A 16422-nucleotide genomic window follows, 5' to 3' on the forward strand; every position below is an offset into this window, starting at 1 on the left:
TATTAGCTTCTTTCCTATGTTAGTCATTGAATATTACAGCCCCAGTATTTATAGATTCAACCACATACTAGGTATCACACTTCAGTGACCTTTCATCACTTTCTGCAGCATAGTTTCTCAAGGTTGGTGCTATTGATATTTTGGGTCAGATAATACTTTGTTGAGGAGGGTTGTCCTGTGCAATGCAAAATATGGAACATCATCCCTGGCCTCTACCCACTATATGCCAGTAGTATAATTCTAGTTGTGACAATGAAAATTTTTTCTAGACATGGCCAAATGTTCCCTGTTGTTGTTGTGATGTGCCCTCGAGTTGGACCTGACTCATAGCGACCCCTCCTTGGGTTTCCGAGATGATATCACTACAGAAGTAGATTCCCCATCTTCTTTCCAAGGAGTGGCTGGTGGGTTTGAACCACCAGACTTCTGGTTAGCAGTCAAGTGCCTTGTCCCCTAGGTAGGACAAAATCATCCATGTTGAGAACCACTGTCTTAAGAGTAAAATACAGCTAAGACCACTGCCGTTAGAGATGTCCACTGTCCTGCAGCCTGTAACATCCCTTCTGTTGTTGTTGTTATGTACTGTCGAGTCGGACCCGACTCATAGTGATCCCTCCTTGGGTTTCCGAGGCAGTATCTCTACGGAAGTAGATTGCCCAACCTTTCTTCCAAGGAGTGGCTAGGGGGTTTGAATCGCCAGCCTTCTGGTTAGCAGTCAAGTGCCTTAGGCACTATGCTACCAGAGCTCCCAACATCCCCTCTAGTTAGTATTAAATTCTTTTGCTGCTCTAGACTCTGCTGTAACTTGCTCAAGTTGCCCTAACGTCATTGGGAAAAAAACAACCCCCATCATCACCTCCAAAAAACAAAATACCCTCCATTTCCCTCTAGTTGCTCTACTGCCTTTCTTCAGGGAAGTTTCCTAGAGAAATCACCTTCATTTTCCAACCTTCCATTGCATCTATGACTTACCATTCCCCTCAGTATTTGGTAAAAATTTATTTACAGGCCCTCATAGTATTACTGATTTTATTTCTATGATTTCTTCTACTATCATACTTCTTACTAGGAAAGGTGAACTCCCAGTGCCATCATAGGAGGTCTCAAAGCTACAAGATAAATATGCATGTCTTGGCTGAGTATCAGTTTTTCTCAGATTTTTTGGAAAATGCTAAATAATTTATCCACAAATTAACTTAATGGATAAAACAAATCTGTTGCTGTTGAGTCACTTCTAATTCATAGTGTGATCCTATAAAAAACACGTTGCCATCAAGTTGATTCTGACTCATAAGGACTCTCATTGGGTTTTCAAGGCTGTCAATCTTTACTAAAGCAGACTGCCTCATCTTTTTTTCTGTGGAGCATTGGGTGGGTTCAAACCACCACCCTTTTGGTTAGCAGCCATTATACCATCAAAGCTCCTTAGTGACCCTATAGGAGGGAGTAAAACTGCCCCATAGGGTTTCCAAGGCTGAAATGTTTGTAGAAGCAGACAGCCACATCTTTTTTCCCGTGAAGTGGCTAGCTAGTGGGTTCAAACTGTTAACATTTTTGTTAGCAGCTGAGCATTTAACCAACTGCACCACCAGGGCTCCATTTCTCTGCCATTGCTTCTCATGGTCTGTACCATCTCCAATGTTACAGTTCTTCTCATTTCCTTCTAAGCCTTCACTAGAATTGCCTTTGAGATCTATAATTTCACTGACAGTCTCTTTAAGGGAGTTTACTACAGGGCACCTTAAAACACTCCCAGCCTCCACCCATTACCCAATTCCAAAATTGCTTCCACATTTTAGGTATCTGTTAGAGTAGCACCCTACTCCTGGTAATATACTTACATTAAGGCAAATGTAAGTTTTAGATATAATACCGTAGATTTCAAAGACATTTCATGCTCATAGTGATTTCCTCTAAATAAAAACATTTACTCTCCTCTGTTCTAGGGGCTCTTTGATCACCCCAAAGCAGCCCTTTACTGGCACTTGGAACAACCATGTATTCAATCATTTTCCATACAGAACAGAAAGAGGAGAGGCAATGTGCGAAACCAAAGACAAGACTATATATAAAGCTAGGAAGTATTCCTGAGAGGCTTGGTGGAAGGGGCTTGGTGGGAAGGGAGACTTTAAATTTAATTTCTGAGCTTTTCTAATTTTGAGATTCAATGTCTGCAGAGAGTCCTGTAGATCTTGTTGGGTACTCTCCTAGTGTCACTCAGTTTGTGGTTTGAAGTGATGATCTAAAGTTTTCTGTACAGCAGAGCAGTAAGATAGGGAAGTTTCTGTTTCTTCCCTGGTTTCCAGCCAACTGCTTAGGTACACATACCTGCTATCTTTCCAGTGACTGAATCACCTTGGCTCCTTTTCCTGACCAATCTACAGTTGACAAATGGAAGCCAAATTCAATAGACACCAGCTGGGTCCCCAACCTGCATTTGACATTTCTTTGAAATTTGCCTCCTCCCGGTTTCTTGACCCGTGCAGTCTTTTCATTTCCTTATGCTGCACACAGGTAGGGCCAGAGATACTCTTCTTGTGCACTGCCAGTTATCTGAACTAGAATACTTTCGATTGAGCTAGTTGAAATTTAGTGCTGTTACCAAGCCTCAGGGAAATGCAGAAAGTGAGGCTAAAGGCGAAGTTAGTCATTCCTCACGTTTGTGAGCCCTTGTCGCTCTTGCAATGTGAGAAAGCAATGCAAAATCGGACTCCTCAAAAGGCACTGCCATACGTTTCCAGGAATTATTTGTAAAAGTTGATGACTGAGGCACTGCGATACTAGATTTGGAAGTGATGGCTTGTTCCTATGAGTAATGTCAGCCCATAGTTCCTCCCAGCATCCTCGGATACCATCAAGATTTTTGGGAGATCAAAGAGTGTGGAAGACGAGACATGGGGGTTCTGCAGAGGTTAAGACATTATGTCCACTTCCTTCACTCCCGGTTCTGTTCGCCTTCTCTTCCTTTCCTCTCAAGCTACGGACCTAGGCAGGACCGCAGCTCACAAGGCCCGGGCGGCGCAGACCCCGCCCCTACCTTCGCCCAGACCCCGCCCCTCGCCCCACCCACTCGAGCTGCCGCCGGAGGGGGCGGAGCCTGGACGGGGGCGGGGCTTGCCGCCAGCGCTCTCAGAGCGTCGCGGGATGACGCTACTGACGCGGCGCGCCCGGCTTCAGCCCCGCTGCTAGGGCTTTCCAGGCCCGCCTGCCGCCTCAGCCCCGCCCGCCGCCTGCCTGTCACTTTCTGGCGGCCCGTGGGGCAGGGCTTGCGGAGGCCGCGGGGCCGCTCGGCGCCCGCCTCTCCTCCGGCTCCTGCTCCTCCTTCCCCCTCCTCCTCCTCTTCCTCCCTCCTAAGGCAGCTGTAGCTCGCGCGGCACTCACTCCCAGCTCCTCCATAGGTCTCTGCTTCTCGCCTCTTCTTGCGCTCCTTGTTCCGTTTGACTCTCTTCTGTCGGTTGCACGCCTGTGAGGAGATGGCACACGCTCGTGGAGGCTGCCCCAGTGCCCGGGGCTCCGGGGATGGCGAGACGGTCAGGTCCAGGAAGGTGGCACTCATAACTGGCATCACAGGCCAGGTGAGTGAGGGCAGAACCTGCGTGCAGGCGCTGCCTGGTTCCGGGCGTCTGTCGCCCGGCACGTGTGTCTCCGTTCCTTTCCTTGCTTGGGCCCCTGCTTCCAGAACAGCCCTGTGCGCGTCCCGGAAGGTGTCTTGTCCGAGAGGTGGGAGAGGAAAGGTGGTTTGTGTGGAGCATGTTGCTTTTGGAGTGTGCCGAATGCATCAAATGCTTCTAGTATCTCTTGGGTGTGTGAATATGTATACTGCCCGGGATGTGGTCCTCAACCCGTGCAAGGCTACACCGTCCCACCTGCTCACAGGTGACCTGCAAGCCCACCAGGGTGCACTTGGAATTTTGTACCTTGCAGATCCGAGAACCTGGAGAGAGAGAAGGACCGTTTATCTGTGAATATGTGTGGAAGCATCCTGGTGTATCCCAGCGCCCGGGCTGCTTACCTGCATATGCTTGGGAGGCAAGGAAAAAGATGCCTTACCTTGGGCTTGGTCCTTCCCCTACCAGATTTCCAGATAGAAAGGAGAAAATAATAATTAAAAAAAAACCGTAGTGCTGTGGCGTCACAGAGTAGGAAATGTTAAAACAAAACTCACAAAAACTTGTTTGAAAAATTGCTTGAGCTTCAAAGTTCATGTTCATACATTTTGAAGTGTATCTCATAGATTGGTCCAAACTGAGGCTAGGATTCTGTTTTCAAAGAAATGAGATACTTGAATGAGATTCCAAGAGGAGCTGTTGGGAATGTTGGACCCTGGCGCAGACTGACCTTGGCTAGCTTGTGATAGCCATCTCTTAGAGGTGGCAACAGATATGGCCAGTCCACTGTATCTTACCAAGCTGTGCTGTTTTAGAATCAATGGTGATGAAATAATTTTGCTCATGTACTTCTGTAGAAAAGGTGTGTGTGCAACTGGAGAGCTGCTGGTGGTGGGCAATATTCAGTTTCCAAACTCTGCAATAAAGGTGATGTTGTTGTTGTTGTTATGGGCCCTCGGGTCGTATCCGACTCATAGCGACCCCTACTTGGATTTCTGAGGTGGTATCACTACGGAAGTAGATTGCCCAGCCTTCCTTCTGAGGAGTGGCTGGTGGGTTTGAACCGCCAGCCTTTTGGTTAGCAGTCAAGTGCCTTATGCACTACACTACCAGAGCTCCTAATAAAGGTGATAATGATAATAATAAAGGTGATATTATGTTCCAGTCACTTGACTAATATTAACTCATTTAGTTCTCACAACTCATCATAGGGGTACTTTTATTATCACCATTTTACAAGCGTGAATCCTGAAGCCTGGGAGCTTCATTTGGTTATGACTAGTAAGTGTCCAGGAGCTCTTAGCATAGTGCCTAAGGCACTTGACTGCTAACCAGAAGACTGGCGGTTCAAACCCACCAGCCACTCCTCGGAAGAAAGATAGGGCAATCTACTTCCGTAGTGATACTGCCTCGGAAACCCAAGGAGGGGTCGCTGTGAGTCAAATCTGACTCCACAGCACGTAACAACAACAACAGAAGGTGTCCAGTTAAACCCAAATGGCTCTGGAGTCTGAGTTCTTAACCATCATGCTATTTTGCCTCACAAGAGAGGACTAACTGTGGACATACAGATACCAGGTTAATTGATGTTTAGGAATACTTGGTCTTAGCTGTAATTGAAAATTAACAAATGAAAAACACTGCTGGTTATTTAGGGCAACTATTTTTACCTAAAGGAGCTCTGGTAGCATAGTGGCTAAAAGCACTTGACTGTTAACCAGAAGGCTGGCGGTTCAAACCCACCAGCCACTCCTCGGAAGGAAGGTTGGGCAATCCTACTTCCCTAGTGATACTGCCCTGGAAACCCAAGGAGGGGTCGCTATGAGTCGGGCCGACTCGACGGCACATAACAACAACAACAACAACATTTTTACCTAAAAATCACCTTTTATGGCCTGACAAGTATAGGTTCTTGAGGGGATAATGGGACAAAAGAACGAGATAAAGATTTCCTGGAAAAATCAGCACCCATGGTCACCATAAATACTACGTGTGGCCAAAAATGTATTGAATTGAAATCAAGAAATTTGTGTTTAACTATGGCATTCCCACTCTGTTATTTTGGGCCAGTTACTGAGCTTGTGCAAAATTTTATCATATTATGTATCAATGGTGTTTATTGTCTAATATTCCTGGACTTGTATCTGATCCATTTCAACTAACTTGTTTCTATGTATTCATGCATCTTGCTTTGTTTAAGATAATTACAATAAAAAAGTGTTTGAAAATTGTTGAGATGGGTGGGGAGGGCAAAGATCTGAGCTTGAGGAAGAGAACTCTTAAATTCAGGTAATGTGACAGTTCAGGGCCTGTATATCATTTTCTTTCTTTTCTAATGCTGGGACCCTTCTTCAGATGATCCCCTTTTCCTAATTTTCAGATTGGATTTGAGGCTCAGATTTACTAACATGATCTCTTGGAAATAGACTTTTTTTTTTTTTTTTTTTAGTCTTGTCGGTAAATTAGGTAAGCAAGTAATTATTTGGGCATGTTGTATATCAGCTTCAGTGACCAGCAGTATGAATCAATGCAAGTTAGAAATGGAACCTTGTTTAGAGCGTTAAAAGCAGTCATTTGTCTGGTATTGAATACCAGAAAGGAATGTGAGAAGGTAGCCCTTCTACTCCATTTTCTCCTCTTTTTTATTTAATTTTTATTTTAAAAGCTTGTTTTACATTCAACGTTATGTGTACATTTAGTTTCACTTCCCATTTACTGTGTCCAACCCTCACCCAGTCTCCTTCCCTCCCTACCCTGTAACCCTCCCCCTGTGCCCCTCATATTTATGCACTCCTGTTTGTCCTGCATTTCCTCAACCTGAATGTTGGTCCTCTGGTTCCCCATGGTCCATTGCTCTAAGGGATGTATAACCATAGAGTATGTGGGTCCGTCATCCTGGTTGAGTGGTCTGCATGTACATCTTGTTAATATTGGGCTGAGAGCCAGCGCCTGGGGGTGAGTTTTATTCCAGGTGCAGAACGTATTCCAGGGCCATTGTATTGGTGGTCTCACCAGACTCCATCTGACCAGTAATTCTGGTCAATATTGAGTTTTTGGATTTTTTTTGTTCCACATTTTTCCTCCCACTCTATCCAGGATCTCCAGATTTGATCCTTTCTTGAGTGGTTGGCATTGGTAGCTGGGCACCATCTAGTTCTTCTGGTCTTGAGGGCCATCATGTCCTATGACTGATTGCTTCCAAATGCCCTTGTTTTTTTTTTTTTTTGCATTCTTCTTTGTTTCTGATGTTAGGAGACCGTTAGCTGCTCGAAAGCTTTTAAGACCCCTGTCACTACTCACCAATGTAGGGTACAGAGCAAGGCTTTTATGTATTTGTTTGTAATTGGCAATTTGTGCCAATTGAGTCTGGTATTCCCCAGTACTATGGTCCTGAGTTGGTAGATCTACTGGATCTTTTTCCCATAGTGTCTGGGTGTCTGTGAGGGATTACTCTGTGTCTTCTATTGTTTCTGTAAGGATTGCAGGTATTTTGTATCATTGGTGTCTGTGTAAGATTAGCCTCAGCTGAATCTATCTTTGGTCTAGAGTATACTCCTGTTCACTGACCCTCATCTGATCCTCTCAGGTGTTTATGTGTTTATCTGTAGCCTGGTGTTTGGTGTTAATGGTAATGTAATATTGTGCACACAATGGTTGGTATTAGCATCTGTCATCTATCTCTTATGTGCATAATTCAGTGTCCTCCCATTTCCTAATGTTATCATGGTGGTCACAGTTACTTTCCATTTATCCACATCAGCATGTGGGCCCCAGCTAGCCTGAAATTAATCCCTCTCCTTTTCTCTCCCTCTCGGTAACCTACAAAGTGAGTTCCCTTTCCCAAGCAAACCCTTCTTCGTCTTTTTACAATAATGGACTCATACAGTACTTTTCTGTCTGTGATTGACTTATTTTACTCAGCATAATGTCCTCCAGGTTCATTCACGTCGTGAGATGATTCTCATACTCATTATTCTTTAATGTAGCATAGTATTCCATTATGTGCAATTTTTGAGGACATGGAAAAACCAATTGCTAATTTCATATGGAAAGGAAAGAGATCTTGAATAAGCAGAGCACTTCTGAAGAAGAAAAACAAAGTGAGAGGTGTCACACTCCTGGATCTTAAGAACTACTATACAGCCACAGTAGTCAAAACAGCATGGTATTGGTACAACGATAGACAGATAGACCAATGGAACAGAATCGAAAGTCCAGTTACAGACCCATCCATCTATGGACAACTGGTCTTTGACAAAGGTCCAAAACCCATTGAGTGGGGAAGAGACAGCCCCTTTAACAAATGATGCTGGCAGAACTGGATATCCACCTGCAGAAGAATGAAACAGGACCCATACTTCACCATTTTCTCTTATATGTTGCCACAGAGAGTCTTCCAGAAGCACTATGTTTATCATACAGCTCCTTGACCAGAATTGGCCCCACACCTGTATTAGTTTCTTTGGGCTGTGATAACAGAGTGCTGGAACTTGGGTGGTTTCTAAGAACAAAAATTTCTTGTCTCACAGTTTTGGAGGCTATTAGTCTGAATTCAGGATGTTGGTAGGGCCATGTTCTTTCCCAGAGCTCTAGGAGAAAGATCCTATCTTGTCCCTTCAGACTTCTGGTAGCCCCAAGTGTTCCTTGGCTTGCCGATGTAGCATAACCTCTATCTTCACATGGCAGGACCCACTCTTGCATGAAAAACTAAACCAAACCAGTTGTATTCAAGTCTATTCTGACTCATGGAGACTCCATGTATTTCACAATAGAAATGCTCTACATAGATAAGGTTTTCATGGCTGTGAACTTTTGGAAGCAGATCACCAGATCTTTATTTTGAGATCCCTCTGGGTGGGTTCGAACCAATAACCTTTCTGTTATTAGCTGAGCATTTAACCATTTGTACCACCCAAGGATTCCAGCGTGGCCTCATGTTAACTTACCTGACAACATTGAAAAAAACCCTATTTCTTAATAAGGTTGTGTTCACAGGTACTAAGGATTAGGACTTCAACATAAATTTTTGAGAGACACAATTCATTTCATAATAGCACTTTATTTCCAACTTTAAAGTCCTGCTTGGCTTTTAGCTCCTTTTAACCTCTGCACCAGTGTTTTCCACTTTACTCCAGTACCTACTCTCTGCACTGGTTCCTGTAGCCCTAGCATAGTGCTGAACTCTGGAACTTCCCCATAAATACTTGCTGATGGAATTTACTGCCCTTCTATGCTTTTTATTTATCTTCTAGGATAGTGGCTCTCAACCAGGGACAAAGGTACTGTGGAAAGCTCTAAAATTAATGCAAGGGGTCTGAAAATAACTATGTTACACATTTTAAAAATAATATTCCTTGAGAGCTTACTGAGCTACTCACTTTGCTGAGCATTTTATATATCCCTACCTAAGAGGCAGGCATAATGTCTAAGTAAGGTTAAGCATGTTCTCTGAAATCACACACTTAACAAATATCACAGGTGAGATTTAGAACCAGGAGCTAGAGGTCAGAACAGTTGCTTTAAGCCATTTTATTACTGGCTCTGGGGTAAGCCACCTCCTAAGGCATATTATAGCTGTGTGTGTGTGTGTGTGTTTGTGGGTGAGGGGTGGAGGGAGAGAAGAAAGGAAAGTTATCTTAAACTAAGAAGAGGCTTCAGATTCAAGAAGGTGAGGTAGAAACCACCGCACAAGTACTTAAGCCTATTATGGAAGTTGTTTCAGGATGGGCTCTTAAATGGGTTGCCCCAAATTCCCAGTTGAGAATGAATATAGACAGCTAGGATACCCTGTTTGCTGTGCATCTTTATTATATATGGCTAATCTCTGTCTGACTCTGGTACATTGTTGTTGTTATGTGCTATCGAGTGGACCTGACTCATAGCCACCCCTCCTTGGGTTTCCGAGGTGGTAGCACTACGGAAGTAGATTGCCCAGCCTTCCTTCTGAGGACCCGATGGTGGGTTTGAACTACCAGCCTCTGGTTAGCAGTCAAATGCCTTAGGCACTATACTACCACAGTTCCTTCCTTAAATGTACTTATATTTAAGAGGTTATTTGCCTTCCTATTAGACTCCTTGTTCTAGCTTTCCCCCTCCCATCTATTCTTTTTGTGTGTGTGTGTGATTTTTTAAAACTTTTTTTCTTATTGTGATGAAAATAAACACACTAAAACATCTGCCAGTACAACTTCCACTTTTATAACTCAGTGACATTGATTCCATTTTTCATGGTGTGCTACCATTATTGCTAACCTTTTCCAAAATATTCCACTACCATTAACTCAATGCCTTCCAAACAAAAACTCCACCTTTTCCCTCCCTCTAACCCCTGGGAACCATTAGTCATTGAGTTCTATATATTTGCTTATTCGTTTAAGTGAGGTCATACAGAATCCATCCTTTTACTATTCTTATTGGTTCTTGACACAGTAGTTGTGAATCATTTTCCAAAGGATTTTCCTCATTAAATCGCCTCTTCTGAAAACCAGGCTCTGGCTTTGTGTTGCTGCTTCTGGGCCCTTTGCCAGTCGTCTCCAGAGTTTACCATCATTGTTTAATGATGCTTGTAGTTTTAGCCTGTTTACTCTCAAAACAACTAAGCCCATTGCCACTGATTGAGTCAATTATGACTCATAGTGACCCCATTGGGTTTGAAGGCTGTAAATCTTTATGGAAGCAGACTGCCTCACTTTCTTCCGTGGAGCTGCTGATGGCTTCGAACCATTGACCTTTTGGTTAGCAGCCAAATACCTTAACCACTGCAACACCAGAGCTTCTTTTGTTCTTTATTACACCCATGGCTTGCTGTTCTTTGAGTGCTAGTGTTGTACTTCTTTGGAGTCATTATTTTATGGCTGAATGGCTTCACAAGTCTCATTTCTTTTAACTTGATTAAAAGCCTCAGTGTTCTCAGACTAACCCTGCCAATGCAGCCATTCCAAGAACTTCGTTTATATTTATATATATGCTGTTTCTGTTAGCTCCATTGGTAATTTGCATATCTACATATATTGGATTGTAAACTGCTTTAAGATAGAAACCTCACTTTTAGCCTGTTTACAGTCCAAAAGGGCTTTACCTAACAGGCATACAAAAATGTTGGCTTACTTTTTCCATGAACAGAAGAGGTATTTACTGAGCTTCTGCAATGTACGAGGCTTTGAAACATTGCTGGAGATATTAAGATGTGTAAGGTATATTCTTTGTCTACTAGGATCTCATAGTCTTTGAGGAGCTTAGGAAAATGTACATGAGAAGACAGTTCATGTGAAAAAAAATAGTATTGTACAAATGTGTTAGGGACTAAATAGGTAGCTAATACCATCTTGGCATTGAGTCTATTCTAACTCATAGTGACCCTATAGGACAGAGTAGAACTGCCCTATAGGGTATCAAAGGCTGTAAATCTTTTCAGAAGCAGTCTGCCACATCTTTTCTTCCATGGAGCTGCTGGTGGGTTTGAACTGCAGACCTTTCGATTAGCACTCTATTGTTTTAACCACTGCACCACCAGGGCTTCTTATACAACCTTGGGACTTGGGAATTGAATGTTAGAGAGTTCAGAGGAGGCCTCACAGAGAGGAAAAAACAGAAGGGACTGTTTCTGGGTGGACAGCATGCATAGAAGTGCAGACAATGAGAGTTTTGGGGGACAGTAAGGACAATATAGTAATAATGTAATAAGAAATAGTAATAACAAGAAGAAAGTTAATTATTAAATTATTTATACCCCTTGACTGCTTCCAAAGGTGGTACAGTGGTTACAGTGTTCAACTGCCCACCAAAAAAAAGGTCGGCAGTTAGAACCCACCAGTTGTTTCATGGAAGAAAGATGAGACAGCCTGCTTCCATAAAGATTTGACTGTGGAAACCCTATGGGACAGTTCTGCTCTGCCCTGTAGGGTTGCTGTGAAGCAGAATCGAATTGACAGAAATGGATTTAGTTTTGTTGGCTCACTTCTAAAAAATTTTGACATAGCTTCAATAATAAACTATCATAAAAAGAATGAAAAAGTCTACAATGAAGACAATAGAAAATTGGAGGTAGTGTACAAAAAAACCAGGTTGGAAGATGTCAAAACTCACTGCTATCAAGGCTATTCTGACTCATAGTGACCCTATAGAACAGAGTGGAAATGCCCCATAGGGATTCCAAGGCCATAAATCTTTATGGAAGCAGACTGCTTCATATTTCTCCCGTGGAGCAGCTGGTAGTTTTGAACTATCGATCTTTTGGTTAGCAGCTGAGTGCTTTAACCACTGCACGGCTTGAGCTCCTTATAGTTGCTGTCAGTTGAGCATAAAATTCAGCTTTGAGCTCTCTGACAGTCAAGGCAAAAAAGGCCAAACATAGTTCTTGGAATCAAGTAAAAATTATAGATGAGTGAATTATTTTTTTGTTAGCACTATACTTTTAGAGGAATTTAACTTTTAAAGAAGAGACACAGAACAACACAATGGACAAAATCATTATAGTATTTCTTAAAGGAGACAGACATATTCTTCCTAGGATACTCTTATTACTGTCTAATGAAAGATGAAAGCACATCTTTTGGTAGGTAGAGACTTTAGAAAATTGAATGATGATTATCTGTGGACTTCTCTTTCAAGTTTCCCTTACCTCAAGCAGGTCTCAGCCAGAAGAGCAGGCTAATTTGAACTGTAGTTTTCTTTATGCTGTTCTTTGGGAAGAGATCCTTGCACTTTAAATATCTGTTGTGTTTGATGGTAAGGTTAATATTGAAAAAGTTTTAAAATGGAAAGAATTTGACATGGTAAGGTTGTTCTCATCTGCAAATAGGCCTAGGCTTTCCTTAGGAAGTGACTTAGATCTAGTCAAGCATTTAAACAGCACTTACTTGAGGTTCCGGAGTTCTGTTCCAGGAAGCATGAAAGACAAAGCATTTATCCTTAAATAGGTGAAAAACTAATTGTGGTTGAGAGGAGTTAACTTGTCCATAGGTTGAAGACAACAAAAGGCAGGTAAGTCTTACAGGAAGATCAACTGTTCTACTTACGAAGGGTGGGTTGTTTAAGTTGTATTTTGTTTTTATGGCTTTATTTTTTATATTCACAAATTTCATTAATTTCTTTTGAGCAGATCATAGCTGCTGTAAAATAACCCTGGCCTCCATAGAGCACACCAGTATCACGGATAACTTGATTCACCAAACTCAAGTGATACAGGCACTATAGTTTTCATTTAAGAACATTCTAGAATGTTAGAAAATGGAAATTGAGACTTGGTAGAAAGTATGTTTCTTTCCACAGTTTGCCTTAACCCCTTCAAATAATGCTTCAATTGAATTATAATAGACATTATCTCTTTTGTTTTTAGTTTTCAATCCACATTCAGTTTTTCCACAAATTTCTACATTCCAGTATAAGTAGCAGAGTGCTGCTGTAGTTATTAGGTGCCATTGAGTCAGTTCTGGCTCATAGTGACCCTATGTACAACTGAACAAAACACTGCCTGCTCCCGTGCCATATGCACAGTTGTTGCTATCTTTGAGCCCATAGTTGCAGCTACTGTGTCAGTCCATCTTGTTGAGGGTCTCCCTCTTTTTTTGCTGACTCTCAAGGAGCTCTGGTGGCCTAGTGCATAAGGCACTTGACTGCTAACCAGAAGGCTGGCAGGGCAAACCCACCAGCCACTCCTCGGAAGGAAGATTGGGCAATTTACTTCTGTAGAAATACCGCCTTGGAAACCCAAGGAGGGGTCGCTATGAGTCGTATCTGACTTGAAGGTGGTAAGTTTTTTTTTTCCTTTCTGTAGGGACTGGTCCTTTCTAATAACATGTCTAAAGTATGTGAGACAATGTCACGCCATCTGTTCTGGTTACCTAGTGCTGCTCTGACAGGTATATACCACAAATGGATGGCTGAACAAACAGGAGTTTATTCTCTTACAGTTTGGAGGCTTTAAGTCCAAGTTCAAAGTGCCAGGCTCTAGTGGCTGGGTTAAAGCTCTTCAACCCTAGGCTTCAGCTCTGCCTCTAGCTCTTGGCTCACTGAAGCTAGAGGCATCTCTTCACTGAGGCAGCTACTGACTTTGGGGCTAACAAGCCCGAGGTTGACAAATAAAATGACACAGTCGTGATGTTAGCAAATCAATTGGTTACCAGTTCAAATCCATTGAAAGTCCCAGGATCAGGAGAGCATGGCAGGCTGCTAAACAACAACATGGCTACATGCAGGGTTCAAGCGTGCCATAAGCTAGAGATCATTCCCAAAGCTGTTTCTTATATACGGGAAGCAGACCACATAACCAGAGGCAGCTACGCAACTGCTCACAGTAGATTCCACCATGGAGTTGGTTACCAGTATCATCATGGGGAATACTACATCCAGCCACCTAGTCACTCAACAAGGCCCAGCCAAGCTGACACACAAACCGAACTACCATACCGACCTTGCTTCCAAAGAGCATTTTGGCAGAATTTCTTCCAAGACAGATTGATTTGTTCTCTGGTAATCCATGGTATATTCAGAATTCTTTGCTAACACCATAATCTAAAGGCATTAATTCTTCTTTGGTCTTCCTTATTCGTTGCCAAGCTTTTGCATGCATATGAGGTGATTGAACATACCATGGCTTGAGTCAGGCACACCTTAGTCTGCAAAGTGACATCTTTGCTTATTAAGACTTTAAAAAGGTCTTTTGAGCAGATTTACCCAATGCAGTACGTCATTTAATTTCTTGACTGCTGCCTCCATGGGCATCGATTATGGATCCAAGTAAAATAAAATCCCTGACAACTTTAATAATATTTGTTTATCATGCTGCTGCTTATTCATCCAGTTGTAAGGATTTTTGTTTTCTTTATGTTGAGATGTAATCATACTGAAGGCTGTATGTAGTCTACACAGATGGTGCCTCTTTGATCTCAGTCAGTAAGTGCTTCAAGTCCTTTTTCCTTTCAGCAAGCAAAATTGTGTCACCTGCATATCACAGGTTGTTAATGAGTTTTCCTCCAATCACATTCTTCTTCATATAGTCCAGCTTCTTGGATTATTTGCTCAGCATACAGACTGAATGTTGTTGTTGTTGTTATGTGCCGTCGAGTCGGCCCCGACTCATAGCGACCCCTCCTTGGGTTTCCGAGGCAGTATCACTACGGAAGTAGGATTGCCCAACCTTCCTTCCGAGGAGTGGCTGGTGGGTTTGAACCGCCAGCCTTCTGGTTAGCAGTCAAGTGCTTTAGCCACTATGCTACCAGAGCTCCCACAGACTGAATAGCTGTAGTAAAAAAATAGAGTCATGATGCACAACTTACCTGATTTTAAACCATGCAGTATCCCCTTGTTACGTATTGACAACTGCTTCTTGGTCTGTGTATAGGTTCCTCATGAGCACAATTAAGTTTTCTGGAGTTCTCATTCTTTTCAATGTTGTCCATAATTTGTTATGATTTACATAGTTGAGTATTTTAACATAGTCAATAAAACACAGGTAAACATCTTTCTGGTATTCTCTGCTTTCAGCCCTGATCCATCTGACATCAGCAGTAGTATTCTGTGTTCCATTACCTCTTCTGAAACTGGCTTGAATTTCTGCTGATATACTGCTGCAAGTGTGTTTTAATTATCTTTAGCAAAATTTTATTTGTGTGTGATATTGATGGATGTTGTTCAATAAATTCTACAGGCTGTTAGCTCACCTTTCTTTGGAATGGGCACAAATACGGATGAAATTTCTTGGCATAGATGAGTTTGTTGAAACATCTCAGTGGGTGTTCTGTCTTCCTGTAGTCTTACTTTTCACCAGTGCTTTCAGTGCAGCTTGGACTTCTTCTGTCAATACCATTAGTTTATAATCAGATGCTGCCTCCTGAAATAGTTGAGCGTCGACCAGTTCTTTTTGGTACAGGGAGTTTGTGTATGTCTTCCATCTCCTCTTGCCGCTTCTTGCGTAGTTTGGTTTTTTGCCCACAGAATCCTTTGATATTATAACTCAAAGCTTGAATCTTTTCTTTCAGCTTGAGAAATGCTGAGTGTATTTTTTCCTTTTGGTTTTCTAACTCCAAGTCTTTGCACATTTCATTATAATACTTTATTTTGTCTTCTCGAGATGCCCTTTGAAATCTGTGTGACTCTTTTATGTCATCATTTCTTCTGTTCACTTTAGCTACTCTGTGTTCAAGAGCAAGTTTCAGAGTCTCTTCTGATACCTGTTTTGGTCTTTTCTTTCTATCCTATCTTTTTAGTGACCTTTTGCTTTCTTCATGTATGATGCCCTTGATGTCATCTCACAGTTGGTCTGGTCTTCCATCATTAGTGTTGAATGCATCAAATCCATTTTTGAGATGGTCTCTAAATTCAAGTGGGATATACTCAAGTTTGTTGTTTGATTCTCATGGACTTGTTTTAATTTTCTTCATCTTCAACTTGAACTTGCATATGAGCAGTTGATGGTCTGTTCTGCAGTTGGACCTTGTTCTTACTGATGATACTGATCTTTTCCATCATCTCTTTCTATAGATGCAGCCGATTTGATTCCTGTGTATTCCATGTAGCCAGGTCTACATACAATTGCTGTTTATGTTGTTGAAAAAATGTATTTCCAATGAATAAGTTGTTGGTCTTGCAAAATTTTACTATGTGATCTACAGTGTCATTTCTGTCACCAAGACCATATTTTCCAACTATAATTCCTTCTTTGTTTCTTACTTTTGCATTCCCATCACCAGTAGTTATCAATGCATCTTGATTGCATGTTTAGTCAATTTCAGACTGCTGTTGTTGTTGTTGTTAAGTGCTGTCGAGTCGTTTCCAACTCATAGTGACCCCATGCACAGCAGAATGAAACACTGCC

The 16422-nt window shown here is 42.2% G+C and overlaps 1 protein-coding gene across 1 annotated transcript in view; it reads left to right on the forward strand.

The window, feature by feature from the left end:
- Nucleotides 1–3473: 3473 nt before the first annotated feature.
- Nucleotides 3474–16422, forward strand: part of GMDS (GDP-mannose 4,6-dehydratase) — a 907267-nt gene continuing 894318 nt past the window's right edge. The window contains exon 1 of the mRNA XM_007935374.1: nt 3474–3575. Coding sequence (XP_007933565.1) covers nt 3474–3575 — 102 coding nt within the window. The remainder of the gene's footprint in view (nt 3576–16422) is intronic.

This window comes from Orycteropus afer, unplaced genomic scaffold (assembly GCF_000298275.1).
Source record: "Orycteropus afer afer isolate SDZICR_OR568_19922 unplaced genomic scaffold, OryAfe1.0 scaffold00027, whole genome shotgun sequence".
Taxonomy (NCBI): domain Eukaryota; kingdom Metazoa; phylum Chordata; class Mammalia; order Tubulidentata; family Orycteropodidae; genus Orycteropus; species Orycteropus afer.